This window comes from Trifolium pratense, linkage group LG6, assembly GCF_020283565.1.
Source record: "Trifolium pratense cultivar HEN17-A07 linkage group LG6, ARS_RC_1.1, whole genome shotgun sequence".
NCBI classification, from domain to species: domain Eukaryota; kingdom Viridiplantae; phylum Streptophyta; class Magnoliopsida; order Fabales; family Fabaceae; genus Trifolium; species Trifolium pratense.
In genome coordinates this window covers 20935773-20958524 of record NC_060064.1, presented here as the reverse complement: position 1 = coordinate 20958524, position 22752 = coordinate 20935773, and the positions used below count along the sequence as shown (strand labels likewise).

General features: G+C 32.2%; 1 protein-coding gene and 1 pseudogene across 1 annotated transcript; one reads left to right on the top strand and one right to left on the bottom strand.

Moving 5' to 3' along the window:
* Positions 1-224: 224 nt before the first annotated feature.
* LOC123892982 lies at positions 225-1754 on the bottom strand (annotated as a pseudogene).
* Positions 1755-7004: 5250 nt separating this feature from the next.
* LOC123893079 (rRNA (cytosine-C(5))-methyltransferase NOP2C-like) lies at positions 7005-12137 on the top strand. Its single transcript, XM_045942997.1, has 10 exons — positions 7005-7158; positions 8268-8408; positions 8492-8636; positions 8725-8815; positions 9703-9900; positions 10065-10294; positions 10385-10516; positions 10621-10688; positions 10815-10876; positions 11510-12137. The coding sequence occupies exons 2-10, from the start codon at positions 8293-8295 to the stop codon at positions 11641-11643; spliced, it is 1176 nt and encodes a 391-aa protein (XP_045798953.1). The 5' UTR covers positions 7005-7158; positions 8268-8292; the 3' UTR covers positions 11644-12137.
* Positions 12138-22752: the final 10615 nt, after the last annotated feature.

The window sequence follows — 22752 nt, the reverse complement described above, 5'->3', positions numbered from 1 at the left end:
CTTTACATCAAAAAATTCTCTCATCCAAACACACTCTAAATTTCGTTATACTAGAACATCAACCCGTGCACGCACGGGTCTGATTAGCTGTAAGATATATAATGATTAAATAAGATATGATAATTCCAATAATGTAAGGTATATGAAAAAAGTTGAGTAACATTAAACGATAGTTCAACAATAATTTTGGATAAATATTCATACAAAGAAAATTATGTTATATTACGGAAGACTTCCTTATAGACCACATTCGAAGTCTTAGTCGTATCTTCACTGTCGTCATCGATGATCAATATTTTTAATCCTTTTCTAGAAGTAACTCTTGAAATTGCAACATACAACTGACCATGTGAAAATACTAGCGACGAAAGATATATCCCAACATGCTTTAAAGATTGTCCCTGACTCTTATTAATAGTCATCGCAAAAGAAATCATTATAGGAAATTGTCTCCGTTGAAATTTAAAAGGAATTCTCACGTCAGATGGTGTTAGAGAAAATCTAGGTATAAAAACCTGATCACCAATATTACTTCCTGAAATAATTTTTCCTCATAATAATAAGCCTTGTTTCATTGCATAATCCTAATTTTTTATTCAAATTCCTTGATAGCATAACTGGAACTCCAACTTTAAGTCTCAACTTGTGATTTAGAAGTCCCGACGTAGAAATCGTGTTCAAAAATTCGGGAGTATGAACATTATCCACTCTTTGACCGTCTACATTTTGTGTGAGTGGAGTATCATAACTCAAATATTTTTTTTCTTCAACAGGAATTAAATCCAACATATAATCATTTATTGTGTCGACTATTGAATTTTTAGGAGCTAGTATAGCTCTATTTTGGAAATACGTTATATCGTTCATGTTTTGTAAGAGTTGGGGATAGGTGCTTTCAACGATAGAAGCAAGAGGATCACCTGAATTTAGAATCAATAAATCTGATGGAATGTCAAGTTCTAAATCATCGTCGTTGTCATCTCCAATTTCTCCATCGCCAACACTCAAAACCCATTCAGAAAATTCTTCTTTGTTCAACGTCTGCACTCAAAGCACCACCGAGAAGCCTCATGTTTTTACTCAATGTTAAAACTTCACAAAAATTTCAAAGAACCGAAGAATTAATAGTAGCATGAACAACTTCTGGCCTTGTACCTTTGGGTATTACTGGTAGAATTTGTCTAAAATCTCCGCCAAAAACAACAACTTTTCCACCGAAGGGAATGTGTTTATTTTTTTCATCAACAGACTTGAGAATATCTTTTAAAGTTCGATCAACAGCTTCGAAACAGTGTTTGTGCATCATTGGTGTTTCATCCCATATAATGAGCTTTGCTTTTTGTATTAATAGCGTCAAAGGGCTTTTAGGAACTATGGTACATGTTGAAAACTCGTCAACATTTAAAGGAATACAAAACCTTGAATGTGCTGTTCTACCGCTAGGTATAAGTAATGCAGCGATCCCACTTGAGGCAACTGTTAAAACTATCTCACCTTTTGAGCGTAATGCGGCTGACATGACCCTCCAGATAAATGTATTCCATGTACCGCCATAACCATAAAGAAAAAAACACACCAGGTTTGTTTTCGTTAACTCTTGTCATGATTGTGTCATATACTTTACGTTGTTCCGAAGTCATAGTTGACATCAATCTAACATGTTCCTTAGCTAATGATTGTCTGTTATAATTCAATTCGTCGTGTATTAAACTATTTTGTATATCAGGAACTAATGATGTGTCTGCTCTAGGCATCTCAATATCTGCTAGTGCATATTGTATAAATTGATCATCGGTTAATATTAAATTTGCAATGTTAAAATCGAAATAATGAATGTGATTAGTGACATGACTATGGTTGTATTTTGTTGTATTGCAAAAAAATTGATTTAGCAGAATTGAGTTTGATAATAACTTTCCAAATCACACGTGATAATAACTTTTCAAATCTCACATGATAATTATTCTATAAATTTATGATCCGATAGAAAAAAATCATTCATCAGGAAAGACATAAAAATATTTCGTGATGAATAATATAGTCAACAATAATTTTGATATGATATACTTTTAAAATTGATGGTGCTTATCAATTATTGCACATAATTTTAATCATAATTGGTATACTTGTCATAGTGGTTGGAAATATTGCTTTGCATTGAAGGGTTGCGAGTTCGAATCCTAGTCAAAACAAAATTGTATTATTTTTTAATAAAAATTGCAAGATAAAATGGAGGGAAAACAAGAAAAACAAATTAGGGTTTAGAGTTTGTTTGTGTGTAGAAGCTCATAATATAAAAGATTATATATAACTAGAACTTTCACCCATGCGGTGCATGGGTCTAATTAGGTGTAATATGTAACAATAAAAAATAAAATACAAAAATTCTAAGAGTATTTTCAATAAGAGTAGTATATGGAATTTCATAGACTAATTATTCTATATTTGTTTATGTGCTTATTTTATATTTTATATATTTTTTAAATAATTTTTGAACCCCATCGTTTTGTTTACTTATTAAAAAAAATTGCTGATAACTAAAGGTTAAAAAATTGATGATAATTAAAGGTTAAAAAAAATAAATTAAAGACGTAATCAAGAACATAAACTTAAGTAGACATCCATAAATAAATAAAAATTGTGATTAATTCCGCCGTTCAAATTTATTGAAAACAGGGTTAACATATTAGGATTCCTAAATTCTTTCATAATTGAAGCACATGTTTTAGCGGTTGAAAGGTTTTATTGTAAGTAAGAGATGCAGGTTCGATGACAAATCTGTATATTTTTAATATAAAGCTGCAATAAAAAGAAAGAGAAAATGAGGGGAAAAAAAATTTGGTTTAGGGTTAGCTTATGTTAGCAAGCTTATAATATAAGAGATTATCGGTTTTTAATTGTTTAAATTGTGCAATGAAAATTGATGATGCTTAATTGTCGTATGAAATCTTTCCTATGAAAGTTGATGGAGCTTAACACTTTGTGGACATAATTTAAATCACAATTGGTCTGCTAGTGCATATTATATCAATTGATCATCGGTTAATATTAAATCTGCAATATTAAAAACAAAATAATGAATGTGATTAGTGACACTATGGTTGTGTTTGGTTGTATTGCAAAAAAAATTGATTTAGTAGAATTGAGTTTGATAATAACTTTTCAAATTACACGTGATAATAACTTTCCAAATCTCACATGATAATTATTCTCTAAATTTATGATCCGGTAGAAAAAAAAATCATTGATCAGGAAAGACATAAAAATATTTCGTGATGAATAATATAGTCAACAATAATTTTGATATGATATACTTTTAAAAATGATGGTGCTTATCAATTATTGCACATAATTTTAATCACAATTGGTATATTTGCCATAATGGTTGGAAATATTGTCTTGTATTGAAGGGTTGCGGGTTCGAATCCTAGTCAAGACAAAATTGTATTATTTTTTAATAAAAATTGCAAGATAAAATGGAGGGAAAACAGGAAAAACAAATTAGGGTTTAGAGTTTGCTTGTGTATACAAGCTTATAATATAAAAGATGCGAACACTTGCAAACAATTCACATGCTATAATACAAACCATATACTCATCTTTTATAAGATCATGACGGATGATGGATCAAGACTGAACATATTTGTCAAGTAGCCAAACAATAACACGATATCCATAATTACCATCTCCTTTACAATCAACGAAATTTCCAATAAATTGATGCATACGCAATTCATTAATCCAATTGCGGACCGCTAAGTCTTATGGCCCCACTGCAAACCTACATACTTTCATAGGTAGTGAATCCCCGATATTTTAAAAAGGGCAAAATATCGTGTCTGATACATACTTGATATCGATACTCGTTCGATATTCTCCGATACACGTATCGGAAAAATATCAGAAATTAATATTATTTTTTAAAAAATAAATATAACCAATACGTTTCGGATACTTCTCCGATACATGTATCGGAAAAGTATCGGACAGTTAATGCTCTTTGATGATGAAAACGTAGGAAAAGAGAATGATACAATTCATGTTTTCTCTTAAGTATATATTGAATGTTAGAGTATGATATTGCTAACTATGTCTTTGGGTTGTACGTATTTTTGTATAACCAAATTGTTAGTATATTATATTGTTATGTTAGTTTTTATACTTGTCAGGACTTGAACCTAGATCTCCAACTCCTTAACTCTTAGCTCAACTAATTAACCAGTTAAATTACCCATCTCACTCGCTTTTTTGGGTAATATTTAACTTAAAATATGTAATTGTTACTTGTTTGCTCAATTTGAGTAATTTGAATGTTAAATTTTTATTATTATCGACTTTATATATATACATATATATATATATATGGGGTTTTCTAACTTAGACCCTAGTTAGGTCTAAGTTAGCAAGGTGCACCTTTTCAATTGGACCAAAATACCATTCTTTTAATTTTTGAAAGAATAGAGCAACAGGGGCATTTCTGTAATTTTACATAAAAAAAAAAATAATGACACGCGCCCCCACCTTCTTAAAAATTAATAGACGTGGATCCAGTGTCGCGCGCGTACGGAAGGACCATGGTTACAGACCGTTGATTTCCATCAGACAGCCAAGATGTGATCTCATTAAGGCTGTCTGATTGATCAGACAGCCCAGATCATCCTACCATCCTGTCTGCGCCACACTAGATTATAAGCTGGAGAGAGAAAATTTTACTTTTGAAAAAGGCAGCCACGTGTCAGCATATGACTGGGTCTGCCTGATTTTTTCCATTTTATGCTTTAAACTCGATTATTTCGTCGTAAATTAATTTTTTATTTTTTAATTTTTATACCAAAATTCATAATTTTTTTTTCTCTACAAATAGAGACTTGGTTCGTTTGATTTGGACACCGAAAAAAAAACGCGGTTTTTCACTACTTTAAACTCGATTATTTCGTCGTAAATTAATTTTTTATTTTTTATTTTTTATACCAAAATTCATAATTTTTTTTTCTCTACAAATAGAGACTTGGTTCGTTTGATTTGGACACCGAAAAAAAAACGCGATTTTTCACTACTTTAAACTCGATTATTTCGTCGTAAATTAATTTTTTATTTTTTATTTTTTATACCAAAATTCATAATTTTTTTTTTCCTACAAATAGAGACTTGGTTCGTTTGATTTAGACACCGAAATCCTTCTGAAACCATTTATATGGTAGAATGGTTTCAGAGAGTTGTAATCTGAAACCATTTTGCTGGTAGAATGGTTTCAGTGAGTAATTTATTAATTGTGTTTGCTTCTGAAACCATTTATCTGGTACAATGGTTTCAGAGAGTTGTAATCTGAAACCATTTTGCTGGTAGAATGGTTTCAGTGAGTTGATTATTAGTTATTTGCTTCTGAAACCATTTAGCTTGTAGAATGGTTGCACATAGTTGTATTCTGAAACCATTTTACTGGTAGAATGGTTTCAGTGAGTAATTTATTAATTGTGTTTGCTTCTGAAACCATTTATCTGGTACAATGGTTTCAGAGAGTTGTAATCTGAAACCATTTTGCTGGTAGAATGGTTTCAGTGAGTTGATTATTAGTTATTTGCTTCTGAAACCATTTAGCTTGTAGAATGGTTGCACATAGTTGTATTCTGAAACCATTTTACTGGTAGAATGGTTTCAGTGAGTAATTTATTAATTGTGTTTGCTTCTGAAACCATTTATCTGGTACAATGGTTTCAGAGAGTTGTAATCTGAAACCATTTTGCTGGTAGAATGGTTTCAGTAAGTTGATTATTAGTTATTTGCTTCTGAAACCATTTAGCTTGTAGAATGGTTGCACATAGTTGTACTCTGAAACCATTTTACTGGTAGAATGGTTTCAGTGAGTAATTTATTAATTGTGTTTGCTTCTGAAACCATTTATCTGGTACAATGGTTTCAGAGAGTTGTAATCTGAAACCATTTTCCTGGTAGGATGGTTTCAGTAAGTTGATTATTAGTTATTTGATGAGATTAAGGTAGTGAAAAATTGGGTTTTTTTTTTCTGTGTCCAAATCAAACGAACCAAGTCTCTATTTGTAGAGAAAAAAAAATTATGAATTTTGGTATAAAAAATAAAAAATAAAAAATTAATTTACGACGAAATAATCGAGTTTAAAGTAGTGAAAAATCGCGTTTTTTTTTCGGTGTCCAAATCAAACGAACCAAGTCTCTATTTGTAGAGAAAAAAAAATTATGAATTTTGGTATAAAAATTAAAAAATAAAAAATTAATTTACGACGAAATAATCGAGTTTAAAGTATAAAATGAAAAAAAATAAACGCAGCCAATGAAAGAGTGACACGTGGCCTTGCCTTTTCAAAAAGGCTTTCTCTCTCCGCGTCAGGCTTCAGCCACGCGCGCCTGTCGGCGCGTGTGATGCACGCGCGTGATTTTTCTCCAATAATCGCGTGACACGTGTCCTGGGGGGGGAAAAAAGAAGTGGGGGCGCGTGTACTGTTGCATAAAATTACAGAAATGCCCCTGTTGCTCTATTCTTCCAAAAAATTAAAAAATGGGTATTTTTGTCCAACTCAAAAGGTGCACCTTGCTAATTTAGACCTAACTGGGTCTAAATTAGCAGCCCCCTATATATATATATATATTTAATTTTAAATTTAATTTTTAAATAATGTATTACGGTCGTATCGTATCAAAAATTTTGAAATTTTTTCCGTATCGTATCGGTATTGTGTCGCGTATTGAGGCTTCATAGGTAGTAAGTATTGCATTGCATTGTAGCCCACCACGCCTATTTTTCAACATTAAATTAAACTCTAAAAAAATTAAATAAATATTTACGATGTTTTTGACGGAAAATAAATATTTACGATTGATAATTCCATTAGTTGGTAAAAAAACATAAATAAATGTAGATTTTTTCTACCCACACCACACTCAAAAAAATCTGATTACACCCCAGAGATTGACTAAAATACCCTTACAATAAATTAAATTTTCAATGCAATCCAAAAAAAACCTTAGGTGTTCTTGCCTCCATCTGCTTTCTCGTTAATAGTTCACACCAAAAACACTCAAGCTGCCGTCGCCGTCGCTTAAACCGTCGTTGCCGTTCATCTCCGCCGCTTAAATCTCCGTCGCGTTCATCTCCATCTACGCTTCTGAATCTCAATTTGAAAGGTGAGTTACCAATTCATGATTCTGCAATTTATTTGAGTTCGATTGTGAATCTGCTACAAGTTCCTTATGAAATTAGGTTGATTTTGATTTCCATCGTTTTGATTTTCTGGGTTTGATGTGGTTAACGTGAATTCATTTCACGTACCGACGTAAACTGAGTTTGTTTGTGTACCTATGTAAACTGAGTTTACGTATTATGTATTTGTGGTTCAAATTATTCAATTTTTCTTCTGTTCAAATTTGTTTACTCTGTTTCAATGGTTTTAGATTGGCAAAAATAAAAAAAAGTAAGGAATGGTTTTAAATTGATCCGGCACACAACTTTGTGGACAATTTAGAACTCAAGGAACAATCACATAATTAATAATGTGAGATAGAATCCTAATGAAATAGTGAGAGGAAGAAAGAAAATCATGTGTAAGTTGTTGTAGAAATCTCTAGGTGTGTCAACATTTCCTTTTTCCATGTCCATTTACTACAGAAAGAAAGAAAAAAGAGAATTAAATCGATTGAAAATCATGTGTAAGTTGTAGAAATCTATACTATATGTAATGAGAGTTGACGATATATCAATAATAAAAAAAAATCGAATGTGAGTGTGAATATGTGATCTAAGTTTACTTAGGTTATGTAAACTCAGTTTACCTGTTATTGATGTAAGTGTAAACCGAGTTTACATAAGATTATGTGAACTGAGTTTACTTAAGTTATGTAAACTCAATTTACTATGATTTGAAAAATCTATTTTCCACTATGTGAATTTAGATTTAGCATTAGCAGTTCATGGTGCAAGAAAACTCAGTTTACATTCACTAACTTAAGCAATAAAACGTGAAATTTACTATGTTAGCAGTTCATCGTGCAAGAATGGGGTTTGTGAGAGAGAAAATATTGGGTTTATGAGAGACAAATGAACAACAAATAGAAAGATGAGAAACTGTTTTTAAAAATTTATATAAAGTAGGGCAATTTTTGTATTATGATTAAATTTTGATAAAATTTTGGTGTAACTAGATTTTTTTGGGGTGTGAGTAGAAAAAAACATAAATGTATTGTGTATTCTCGTTATTGAATTTACGATATGGTTTGCCACCGCTCTAAAACGACAGGTTTTTGAAGCTGTTGTCAACAACTATGGATCCCGCCGCTGCAACGGCGTCACTACCAGACGCTTTTCTTCACTTCTTAGAATCCAACGGAATCGATCCATCCATTTACACTTCAATTGATTCCACTCCAAGATACATTCGGTATATTCCACTTTTCACTCGTCATGCTTTCATCTTCTTTCAATTCCTCACTTCTTACCACTTTTTCAATTTTCGGTGAAAAGGTTAAAACCTGGTTTCGAATATTGCATTGAAGAAGTTGAATCAGAAGTTAAATGTAAACCCGAGAAATTGGAATGGTTGTTAGGGTTTTACAGTCTTCCACCGAATATTCAAATTGCTAGCTCTAAGGCATACCAAGAAGGAAAGGTAACTGAATTCTTTTGGATTTATTTCCATTTTTTTTTATGCTTAGTTTTTTTTTTGTTATTGATTATGGTTGATTGTGTTGCATTAGATATATGGAATTGATGCATCTTCTGGAGCTGCTGTTATGGCTTTAGGTATAGAACCAGGGGATCATGTGTTGGACCTATGTGCTGCTCCTGGTAGATATTTCTCTGCTCAATCGATGTTATATTCACATTGCTAATTGCTTATAAATATATAAACATTTCAATTTCAATGGTTAACATATGATGATAACAATTTACAAAAATGTACTTTTGATCATAACAAGTAGGGGTAGTTTGTGTTTGTTTTCAAATTCGCAATAGTCCAATTGTCGCCTTTCCGAACGCTCTTTTAGTTACATATCTTTCCCCTACTTATATAAAAAATGAGAAGTGCTAGCAACACTCACTCCTAATCGGTTGAAATCAATGCGAGTCCCTTACTTTGGAAATAGGTCCCTCATAAAGTGGTGAGATCCACTTGGTTTCACGCTTTCACCCAATTAAAGAGTGAGTGTTAGAGAAAGTGTTCATAAGAGAGTGTTGTCAGCGCTCCTCTATAAAAGTACATTCTTTCTACTATGAACATGACACAAAAAAACTCACAATTTTGCATCTGTAGTGAGTATGACCATGATGCACAAAGATGTATCGTATCCAGATGGCAATTGTGTCTATAGTTGGTAAGAAGTATCAAAGGTGTATATGACAATTAATGCTGGAAATATTTTTAAAATGATTTAAAATATTTATTGGATGATTTTTGAGTATATATCGGATACGTGTCGGACACCTATACTTTGACATATTTTAAGTATCTGTGCTTCATAATCTGACCTCTTATTGTTTATAATAATGTTAAAATAAGTGTTTTTGAGAGTAAGACTTGATTTATTTCAGGGAGAACATGTGTAAGACTGTTAATTCTAAATAAAAACATTTTTTTAGGCATGCTTTTAGTTGAAAAGCAACTCCGTATATAATCTTCTAGATTTTCTTAAGTCATTGGTTATAATGGATTTTCCTTCAAATGTGATGTTTAGGTGCTAAACTTTGTATGATACTAGACCTTCTTGGTGATTCGGGCTCTGTAACTGGAGTTGATGCCGCAAAGCATCGTTTGGCAGCGTGTAGAACAATGCTGCAGAAATATAAACTGGGTGATCGATGCAGGCTTTTTGTTGCTGATGGAACAACATTTTCGGTTATTCCTGATGGATTTCGTTCCGACTCTGAATCATGTAAGTGAAGTTTAAGTTGTGTGGCATTGATATTTTGTGGTCAATCTTGGAATGATACTGAAATTTTGATATCATACTTATTTGTTAATAATTATATTATTATTATTATTATTATTATTATTATTCATTTTTGAAATGTTTTCATTCAATCAAGTATTAAACAGGTGAGTCAAGATTGGAAGAAAGAACGGATGTGTTCAAGGAGTGGACTTCTAGAAGACCATGGAAAGAGAGGAAACAAGCAAAGAAGTGTGGCACTCCACAAGTGGTGTCTAAGTCTCAGCCTCCTGAACTCATATATTACGGACGGCATTCTGGAGTTATTGGTCTTACTAAAGGAGAATTATATAAGACTGTATCTGAAAATGATATTGCAAGCTATGGCTATGATAAAGTAACTACTGCTTTACTTTGAATTCGACTTGCATAGTTCTTCACTTTCTCCTGCCCTTACAATTTTATCATCTGTTGGGATTTGATTCAGGTCCTTGTGGATGCAGAATGTACTCATGATGGTTCAGTTAAACATATTCAGAAGTTCGAACATTGGGGCTGGATAACTCTTCAACGTCGTGTGCTGGATGCTGAGAGGACGGATAATTTACATGTTCTTCAGGCAATGACTTGTTATTCTCTTGATCTATATAATTTACTTGATTGCCTTTATTCTTAAATATCATTTTCGTTTAACCCACATATACCTTTTGTATTTCACTACAGCTGAATCTTCTGACCAATGGTTTCAGACTACTAAAAGTTGGAGGATCACTCGTCTATAGCACTTGCAGGTGTCTTTTACTTTCTTTGCTTTTGCATGCAGTTAAAATACACACACACACACACACACACACACAAAGACACCATAATTTATATCATGTAATGTTTTCTAACAAATACCTTATATTGTTGATTAGCTTAACAGTTGCTCAAAATGAAGATGTGGTGGAACAGTTCTTGAAGGAAAATATAACTGCTGGTAAAATCTTTATGCTTCAAATTCTTTCTTTCCTATTGAAAATTATGTCTGAAGCTTCACCTATTTTAAATGGTCTGAGTTTGATATTTCTTTCTTTTTAGTTAAATATATTTGTAGCCTTAAAAAAATTATGATCTTTCAACTTTAGTTTCCAAAAAATTTTCTTCCATTTTTGGTTCTGTATATATAACAAATTAACAACTGTGTTTTCAGTCCTTAATAGGAATTAAAAACACACAGTTTATATAAGTTTCTGAGACTAAAACTGAATAACAGTTTAACAGGGACCGAGGTTGACCAATAGTGATTTTTATGGACTGACAAATTTATTTAATTCACTTGTTATTCCGTAGTGATATGATTAGCAGGTTCAGTGTGCTTGTCAGTTGTCAAATAGTATTATGTTTTTCTTGTAGAAAATCCTCATTCTTGGATTCCTACTGTCTCTATCCTCAAAACCTTCTTTTTGAAGGGAAAATGTAGGATAGTGACAAGCTAAACTTGCATAATCAGTTTAGTGGGCATAATTTGGTATTACTCCTTGGATCATATACATGGTATTTGCTTAATGTCCCTTATTGCTTGAGGTGTTTGTTTTATTTATGTTTTTGCAACACTTATTTCAATCTACAGAGTTGACAGAGATAGATGCTGCCAGAAATTGGCCTTGCAAGGGTGGTCACATACCAAAAACATGGCGATTCGACCCATTAACTTCACAAACTAGTGGACTCTTTGTGGCAAAGTTCAGAAAAGTAGTCATTTGATCTTCTTGTTGGGCGCCCTTTTTTAGATCCTTATTAGGGTGTCCCTTGTTATGTCCTTGCAGTTTTTTTTCCAATAGCCAAATAGTTTTAGATGTACTCTAGGTATATTAGAAGGGTTCATACAACAGATATTTTGTTATTATTCTTTAAATATAAATTATTGTGATCCTTGGATAAGTGACGGTGTAATGCTAGGAATATTTGATATAGTAATAGAATTATGGTAGGAATCATTGCTTTGTATATGCCTTGTCTTTAAGATATGATTTGAGCAACCAGAATACAAAAACCTTAGCCTCATTCTACTGCACATAAGACATCAAGATCATCTATTCCTCATCCAATTCAGCATAGTTTTCCCCATTGTTAGGACATTCATACTTGTAATGATCAAGCTTATGGCACTTGTAAGATTCCACCGTAGCCTTTATGAAGTTTTGGCGTCTATTGATATGCATTTCTTCACATGCGACTTTTATATGACTTATTTACCACTTCATTTTTGGGAATTTCTGTTTGTAAACAATTACTGAACTTTGCAACTCGTCAATTGATAACACATAAATATCCTTGGATTTCTTTAACGATCCCAAACATTCCCCCCTTTAAAGGAAATCGGAGGGATCGTTATATCTAACCAAAAACGGACTTTGTGCCCATTTACATACAAAATAACAAAAACTAAACACACTACTAACAATACTAAAGTAAAGAAAATAAACATAAGAAGAGAAGGGCCTCTTTTATAGCAATTTTGGCCGCACTATTGGTCAAGGCCACTTGAGAGACCTTTGACTGATACATGAGCTTTTGACCACCTAAGTAGCATAGCACATATGCAAAATTACTCAAATATTTCTCTTTCTTATAACATTCGCTACTTATGCTTATGCATGCATGTACTTGCGATAATGATGGAACACCAAATAAAACAACCAAAAGGTTTTTATTTTATTTTAATAGCAAATTTTTAGTTGTTAATTATAATGTGATATTAGTTTTTCTTCTAGATTTGAACACTTGACCTTTAGGGCCCGTTTGGTGCACAGGATAAGAGACAGGATAGGATAACTGTATCATATCCTGCCGCAATCCAGTGTTTGATGATACAGCAGGATATGATAAGTTAATCCTGAAGCTTATCCTATCCTGTCTCTCTAGTTATAATTCTTATCCTGAATTTGAGCTGGGTTACCAGCAGGATAGGATAAGAAGAAAAAAAAATTACTGATTTATTTTATAAAATATATTTTAAAATACATAAAATAAAATAAATAAAATATAAATAATAAAATAATTAATTTTTAAATATATATGTGATTTTCTCACAGGGATAATTTTGTAATTTATATATTCTAAAAAATCAAAATTTTACTAAAATTACAATATTTTAAAGTAAAATGATTATTAAAAAATTGACAAATAGGGATATTAATTTAAATTTTATAAAAAATTAAATATAATTCTTTTGCGATAGTAGTTTTATTATTTACGTATGAGATATATCATATATTTATTTGGCTTATCTAACATGTATATATTATTGAGTTATTTATTTGATCATGATTCATATAAAAAATTAAACTTGATTATTTTCTCATGATTTTTATTTTAAATTATATAAATTTATTTGATTACTTATTTATATTTTTTATTTATAAAATTCAAAGTATTACAAAATAATTTTTAAAAAATAATAATAATTTTACAAGAGTAATTTTGTCAACTAAATATGTTATATATCTTATCATATTATTATGAGCAAGTATGTATTAAAAACAAAATATAATAGTTATCATGTTTGTTATCCTGTGTGCACCAAACATAGGATATGATAACTGAGTATAATTGTTATCCTGCTGTTATCCTATCTTATCCTTATCCTGTTTTATATCCTATCCTGTTACTATGCTATCCTGCGCACCAAACGGGCCTTTAACTTTTTAATCTTTAATTCAACTAATTTAAATCAGTTGAGTTACCCATCCTATCCCAAACGACCAAAAGGTCTATTAGTTATTATGAAATGTTTGTAGGATCGTAGACAGTCCTAGTCTCCTAGATATAGTCACCACGAAAGATGCCAACATATAAAAGGACATGAACAAAAAAAGAGGGGCACAAGAGATAGACACTGAGACACGTAGAGAAAATAACTTGTCTTCTACGTATGCAATCTCATCTTACAATTATTGTCAAATAGCCAAATGAGTAAAGGGAAAATCAGAGATTATCGATGGTTCTTTGATGCTCAACTTTTGCTATTAATTATTTTTGTGCATAGCTTGAAATTAATTATGACACTAATCACTTGTTGATTTCAATTTGTTGCGTGCAAGACATACCTTTTGTAGTGGTTTTATATTTTATTTTATTTTATTTGATTAGTTTAGGCTATTCTCCATTTTGATTCTCGTGCTTATTTAAATTTCAGTAATTTTGAATGGAAAAATAATATTCCCTCGCGTCCTTATTATAAGAAAAAAATTTACTTTCTAGATTCATCGAATGTTGGATGTATCTATTAAAATTGGGTATTGAGTCTAACTCATCCCTACAAAACCAGCTTGTAAGGTGAAGATTACCTCTACTTTATAAACACTTAGTCAGATCATCTCCCAACCGATGTGAGGCTTCTTAACAGTATCTGACCCATATTATGGGCTATATACATCCAACATTCTATGAATCTAAAAAATAAACTTCTTATAATAAGACATATTTGCTTAAAAAACTAAAAGTTACTTCTTTATTTCTAGTTATAAAACCCTATGACATTTTTTACACATATTATGAGAAAAGTTGGTCATATAATTATACTTATGCATATGATTTATATATAAATATTACTAAGTTTCTCTTTATGTATAAATAAATATATTTAAACTTGACGTTTCATATTCTAAAATAAATTGATAATATTAATAAGAAATATATATATCTAAAAGAAAAGAAAGAAAATGTATCTAAAAATTTGTAGATTAGTAGTAATATTTAAGGGAAAAAAAAACTCTAAAAGAGTCTTAGATTGTGCAATCTATATGTACTTTTGCTTTCTTTTTTCTTAAACGGAATCTAAGTTTATTTAACATGATATTAGAGCTAAATTTTGTAGCTAGCTATGCCTTGGAATCAGCCTTAGATGCTGCGCAAGAGGGTATATTTGCATTTGAGTGCCAATATATTTTATTTTAGGTTGTGTATAATGTATAACAAAAACAAATAGGAGTATTTAACAAAAACAAGTTTAAAGAACTGTTTAATACATAATTCTCCATGAGAAATTTTTAGAGCTTAATATTATCTTTAATTAATCTCCCTTTTTTTTTTTTATGAAAGTTCACTAATGTTGATTTAAAATAGTACCTTACTCTAATCAATAAGTGACAACCTATGATATATCTTTAATTATCATTTCAAATCCATATCATGATCAGTTATTTTCTCTTAATGCTTTCTTTCATTTTCATGTCGACATATTCAATTATTTTTAGGTATGAAACAACATTAATAATTATATATTCACAATTTTATAGAATATCTCTATATTAAGATGATATATGAAGTGTGGAAATAAACCATGCATTAACTGCAAGACATGCTTGTGAATGTGTGAAAGGGCTTTTGGTGGGCCTATTAGAAAGAGTGTGAAGAGGGCTATAATGTACATGGATCCAATTCAAGACACTTGACTTGAAAATGGACCCTGACCCATGCGGCAACATCATGCTTTCTTAGGGAAATTAATAGAGTACACTTCATTGCCATTACCATTTACCATTTACCATTTACCACATCACATCCCCACATGATATCATGTGACAACAAAATAATTAATGTGATTTATATGTTGAAGAGAAATCATACTACGATTCTTTTACATTCTATACCTTACTTAAAACAAAAAATATGTCGACATCGATCTAATTTTAATCATTGGTCGATTTCCCATGGATAATGTGTTTGTTAGCCTAGCATCAAAGAAAATAGTGTTGAAATAGGTTTGAAAATATTTTACAAATCTCTTATGTAATGTAACATATGAAGATACGTTTATATTGAGGAAATCTTTTATATGTTTATAATAGCTTTTTCAAAATCCGTCTTGAGTAAACTTTGAATCCGAGAAATGTGTTAAATTAGTTTCATATGGATTAGAAATTAGGCTTAGGTGGTTAATGAGATATCTTAGGATGAATTATTCAGAAAAATCAAGTTCAATTTTTTGTGGGAACAATTTTAGGCCGACTTTACTTACATTGCGACCAAACTCTCAATAATCAGGCCCCTTATCAAAAAAGTTTCATATGGAATGATATAGTATAGACTTAACTACACATTTGGTCCCTTACGTTTATTTTAGATTTGAATTTGGTCTCTTACATATAAAAAGTATTAATTTGGTCCCTCAAGTCTCCACTATTTGCATTAGTCCTTTACAACAATTTTTGTATATGAATTTGGCTAAAGAAAAATAATAACATGATAAAGATAAAACAATTTTTTTTTGGTAAAGAAAAAATAGAGTTTTAATTAAAGGAACTCTACTATTTGATTATTATTATTAAAGCCAATAGTTATTATTTTATTAAATTACCCTTTTACTACAGGAATTTTTAAAATTATCCTTGTTTATCTTGTGTGATTTGATTTCTACACATGAGAAGCACGGACATGATACAATATTCTAGTCAACTATCACATCTTCAATTTGGATGACGATGAATTTATATGTAGGAAAGTACGTGAACTAGAACTACCAACCCAATATCACAAAATATCTAGAAGAGTTGAACATATATATAAAATTTAGAGTCTATGATATGGTTTAAATTTTAACAATCAACTAACTATTTGTCTCCTAGTGTGCAATGCATGGCTAAATATTCTTTGCTGTATTTTATTTTAGAATTATACCTTTATGTTTCAACAAATGAATGCATGGCTAAAATGTTTATTTGTCACATATACTATCTTTTAAACTTTTATTTTTGGCCTATTGGGTACATATATCTTTAAAACTTTTTCATCTCTTGTATTTGTCCCTTTTGTAGCAGTATATAGTCTAGTCCATAGTAACTAAAATAATGTGACGAAATTGCATCGAAATTTAAGGTAGGTTAGAAAAAAGAGTGGGTCAATCACGTTGTTTACGTACGTGGTCCTCGATTCATGGCCAAAAGAAACTCAAACAACTCATTCATCTACACACCTCATTGCTCATCTCAACTTTATCGTAAATGCATGTGTTTCCTATATTTGTAGGGTACAAGAAACTCGAGTGAAACTGTGAAACTGAGAGGTACTTAACCCCTTGTCAAAAAAAAGAAAAGAAAAAGAAAGGTACTTAACCCGTCAGAGAGGAAAAAATGGCAAGAAAGTTTCAGTACTGTTTCACTCATGGTAAAACGGTGTGAATAAATAAGTTACCCCGTCCCGTTGTTGTTATAAAAAAAAAATTATTTTTCAGATTCATATAATAGAATAATGTATTTGATCTATAATATACACTAAATACAAATAACATTTTATAAATTTGAAAAGTAATTACTTCTTTTTATAATAAGAATCGGAGGAAGTATTATTTATTTAAATATGATTTTATTATTGCAATATGCAATGTGCATCTTGGGCGATTCTTCAGCTCCGCAAGCCTGGGCAGTTTTCCAGACTCTCGCCAAAAATTTTGGTAATTTTAGGAATTAGTTTAGAGTAAAATTGTGATTTTTTGGGGGTTAATTTAGGACAAAACTGAGATAAATTGAAATTTTTAGGGATTAACTTAGAAAAAAACTGAGATTTTTTGTTATACTAAAATTTTGTCCAAATTACCTAAAATTTCTAGATTCGCCATTGTGTGCACCACAACTTCAATAGTTGGCATTGTCTCCTTGAGACGTGTGGCATAGTGATTGGACAAAATGTGAAGATGGATTTGCAGGTTGGTGAACTTCCTGCATCATCTGCATGATTCCTTGATGGGAACGTGGAATGTTATGGCAAGTATGGCGGCTCCCATCTCCCGACTTTTCACTTCTCGTATCAAGAATTATTCTCACATGTCATCCCTAACAAGAGAAAAAATCTAAAATTTAATTTTAATTTTTTGATTTATAATAACTGGGGATCGAACCCAAGATCTATAACGTACTACCCAAATCCATTACTACTAGATCAAACCTAATGACTTATCTAAAATTTAATTTTTATCTATTATGAAAAACTATTTTTTTACCAAAATCAAATTAAAACACTTTAGTATATCATATGTGAGTAGTTATTTGTTCATCTTAAGATTATGTAAAGAAATCTAAGAATATATTTTTCATAATTTATTCTTTTGCGATTTTCTTGATTGAAATTTCTAACAAACTTCATTCCCATCATATTGCTCCTTATTTTTTTAAATAAAATCTCAGAGCCATGAAAGTGAATAACGGAGATGTAAAATTGATGTATATTTTGATTTATATGATATGCAATGCACCATGTACTTAAAATGTCATAAATATTCTACATTCTTATGTAAGACGTCTCGTTAATTATCATGAAAAAAGATTTGTTTATAATGTGATTTTTAATGAAAAAAGAAAATGATTGAATTTAGACTTATTTTCTCCAATAAAATCTTATTTTCTCCAATAGGGACCAAAAGAGTTTGTAAAAAAAAAGAAAAGAGTAATTTATTTGGATGGGTCAAAATTCAACAACAAAAGGCAAAACCATTGAAGAAAACAAAAGTAAAAAGAGGAAGGCCTAGCCTAGAACATCTGAAGCGGTCATGTCATGTGCAAGACTAATGGACCCTACTGCTTGCTTACACGTGGGATGCCTACCCCACAAAAAGCATAATTTCTACGCGTATTGTGAATCGATAACCATCAAGCTGTGGCCCATAACATAATTTCATTCTTTTTTTTCTTTTGGTAGAACATAATTTCATTCTATTCTCCCTATTTTACTTTTCAGTTTTTTGTTTTTTTTTTTCCCAAACAAATGAGCGTGCTATATTATATCTTAGTAATAAATATAAGAAAATTACATAGGAATGAAAGTCATGTTGGCGCAGCAGAAGCAAGAGTTTGTTTGGTTCAGAGGATGCAAGATTCAGAGGTTGTGTTGCCTCTGACTCTGATGTGCTTCAGAGGATGGATTGCAGGCACAGGCACGCAGGCAAGCTCATAGGCGCGCAGGCTTGAGCTTGAGCACACTAGCAGTTTTGCAGAAACTGCAATATGCAAGATGAACTAGTTTCTTGATGAATTGATTAACAACTGAATATGAAAGAATAAGCAAAAGGAAAAGTTTTATTCATCCACAATAGGGGCCAAAAAGTTGAATTACAATTGATACACTAAGGTGTATTTATGCTTGTTACTTAAGCTACAAGTACAAGTAACTACCTTTGGCCTAACTAATTCCTAACAACTCTTGGTAGTTAGACTAACCAACTAACTACCTAGGATCAAACAAAACAAACTGACTTCTAACTACTTAGCTAACTGATGAATTAATATAATCCATCACTCCCTCTTAATTCAAAGTTGGCTAAGCACTAACAAGTCCTAACTTCTCTCTTAGAAACTCAAATCTGTCAAGTTTCACAGATTTTGTGAAACCATCTGCAAGCTGAATCTCTGTAGGACAGTACACTAACACAATGTTTCCATTCATAACTTGCTCTCTTATGAAGTGGAACCTTGTCTCAATGTGTTTGCTTCTTCCATGTGAAACTGGATTCTTTGCCAAATTGATTGCAGACTTGTTGTCAATCATAAGCTTCAAAGGCTTCTGCAGTTCACACTTTAGTTCCCTTAGCACAGAGTCAAGCCAAACCATTTGGCAAGTAGCAAAAGTGCCAGCAATATATTCAGCTTCACATGTTGATAGAGCAGTCACTGGCTGCTTCTTGGTACACCACGCAATTGAAGCACCATTGTATAGCATCACATATCCAGATGTGCTTCTTCTATCTGTTGCATCTCCTCCCCAATCTGAATCAGAATAGCTACTCAAGCTTTCACAATCATTCTTCAAACCAGTAGGAAATAGCAATCCATACCTCATTGTACCTTTTACATACCTAAAAATTCTCCTTGCTGCATTCATGTGAGATTTCTTAGGCTTATTCATGTATTTGCTGATTACACTTACAGCATAGCAGATATCTGGCCTGCTATTACACAAGTACCTCAATGATCCAATCATTTGTCTGAATAGTGTAGGATCTACTCCCTCTTCATCCTTGCATTCATCTAGTTTAGAGTTTGTGTCTGAAGGGTTTGAAATTGGCTTGCACTCAGTCATTTCAAACTTATCAAGCAGTTCACTGATGTACTTCTGTTGATGCATCACTATACCATCTCCTCTTCTCATAAATTCCATTCCTAGAAAGAATGAAAGTTCACCAAGATCAGACATTTCAAATTCACTTTTGAGCTTATCTTTCACTTTTGCAATTTCTGCAATTCTACTTCCAGTTATGAGCAAGTCATCAACATACAAGCAGATTATGACAATATCTTCATCTTTAGGGCAATGTACATATACACCAAACTCAGCAGCACACTTTTTAAACCCTATCTGAATCAGAAAGTCATCAATCCTTTTGTTCCATGCTCTAGGAGCCTGTTTCAAGCCATATAGTGCCTTATACAGCTTATACACCATTGATTCTTTTCCTTTTATTTCAAAACCTGGAGGCTGTGACACATACACTTCCTCATCAAGAGGACCATTCAGAAATGCTGATTTCACATCCAGATGGTATAGGCTCCATTTGTTCTTACAGGCCAATGCTACAACCAACCTCACAGTCTCTATTCTAGCAACTGGTGCAAACACTTCATTGTAGTCAATTCCATGTTTCTGTAAGAATCCTCTAGCAACTAACCTTGCTTTATGCTTTGAAATTGTGCCATCAGGGTTCAATTTCACTTTGAACACCCATTTCACATCAATTTTCTTTTTCTTGTCTGGCAAGTCAACTAGCTTCCAAGTCTGATTTTTCTCAATTGACTTCAGCTCTTCTTCCATTGCCCTCTTCCACACATTACTTTTCAAAGCATCTCTGTAGTTCAATGGTTCAGAATCAGCTAGTAATGCAAAGTGAATGAGATCACCCTCATCATTCACTGCATTGTCTTGAGTAACTTCACAATCATTCAATCTAGCTGGTACACGTTTGGTTCTTTGAGTCCTTGCAATCATATGAATTCTATCATCATCATCACTTGATAAATTCATATTACCATCACTATCAGTACCTTGATTCTGAATAGTTTCAGCAGCAGGTTCACCTTCATCACCTCCATCAGATTCATCACTTGAACTTGGATAGATGAAAGTTGACTGCAATTCACTATTGTACACTGGTTCCTTCTCCCATTTCCATTTCTCTTCTTCATTCACAATTACATCTCTGCTAATGTGAACCTTCTGAGTAACTGGATTGTATAGCTTGTAGGCACCAGTTGGATGATATCCTATGAGTATCATTATTTCACTTTTATCCTCAAGTTTGGTTCTTCTAGCATCTGGTACATGTTTATAGCATAATGAGCCAAAAACCTTGAGGTGTTTCACACTTGGCTTCCTCCCACACCAAGCTTCCTCTGGCACAACTTTCAGTTTCTTAGTTGGACATTTGTTCAGAATGTAGGCTGCAGTAAGTACTGCTTCACCCCAGAACATGTGTGGCAAATTCTTCTGCTTAATCATGCTTCTTGCCATATCTAACAATGTTCTGTTTCTTCTTTCAGCTAGTCCATTGTGCTGTGGTGTGTATGGAGCAGTAACTTCATGTGTAATGCCTTGATTAGTACAGAAGTTCTCAAACTCTCTTGAGGTGTACTCTCCACCACCATCTGTTCTCAGAATCTTAATTGCTTTCTCACTTTCTTTTTCAATTAAGACTTTAAACTTCTTGAATACTTCTAAAGCTTCACTCTTTAGCTTCAAAGTTTATAACCAGATCATTCTGCTGTATTCATCAACAAATGTGATGAAATACTTGCTTCCCCCTAATGATGCAGCTTCAAATGGACCACAGATGTCACTATGAATAACTTGCAATACACCACTAGCTCTCTTAGGCATTTCAGCTACAAAAGGTTTTCTACTGTGTTTACTCTTCACACATATCTCACATATGGACTTCTTAGTCTTAAACTTAGGCAGGCCATACACCAATTCCTTAGAATTTAAATCACTGAGGCTTCTATAGTTCAAGTGTCCATACCTTTTGTGCCAAAGTGCTTCAACCTCATCAATCACTGTGGTAGACATGCACATCATATCTACACTTGAGATTCTACACTTGTAGGTTCTGTTGTTTGACAAGCTGCACATCAAGATCAAGTTCTTCATTTTGTCAAACAGCTTCAGTGCATTATCCTCCATACTTACAGAGAACCCTCTTTGCACCAATTGACCTAAACTGAGCAAATTGCAATTCATACCAGGGACAAATAACACTTCAGAGATGATCACTTTACCTCCCTTCTTACTTTTGATCACTATGTTACCAATACCTTCAGCAGCAAGTTTTCTCCCATCTGCTAGTTTTATACTAGACCTTTTGCTTGCATCAAAATTGGTTAACCACTCTCTATGTGGTGTCATATGATTTGAACACCCTGAATCAAGAAACCATTCTTCATTCTTCTCACACTCATCCCCTATAGTAGCCATCATCAAGACTGACTTTACATCACTTTCTTCTGCAACATTAGCCTCTTGTTGATCTTTCTTGTACCAACACTCATCTGCAAAATGGCCAAGCTTCTCACAATTGTAGCATTTCACCTTGCTTTTATCAAAGTTTTTCTTTTTGTTTTTACCTTTGGCAAAACCTCCTCCTTTAGAGGATTCAGCTTTGTCATCAGTTTTTGAACTCTAATCTTTAAGCCACTTTGGTTTATCTTTGCCTTTCTTTTTGTAGTTCTTGCCATTATCTTCTTTCTTGTTGGTTTGAGCTTGCAAGGCTTGTTGTTCTTTCTTTTCTGAACCTCTACTGAGAACTTTAATCTCATGTGCTTCCAAAGCACTTTGTAATTCTTCAATTTTCATAGTAGCTGTATCTTTCACATACTCTATAGCTATTACCAC

Excerpts from the sequence above, each read along its gene's own strand:
- LOC123893079 (XM_045942997.1), top strand. The coding sequence starts at position 8,293 with ATGGATCCCGCCGCTGCAACGGCGTCACTACCAGACGCTTTTCTTCAC. Across the intron at positions 8,637-8,724 it reads AGGCATACCAAGAAGGAAAG|ATATATGGAATTGATGCATC; the intron begins GTAACTGAATTC and ends GTGTTGCATTAG. Across the intron at positions 10,689-10,814 it reads CTCGTCTATAGCACTTGCAG|CTTAACAGTTGCTCAAAATG; the intron begins GTGTCTTTTACT and ends ATTGTTGATTAG.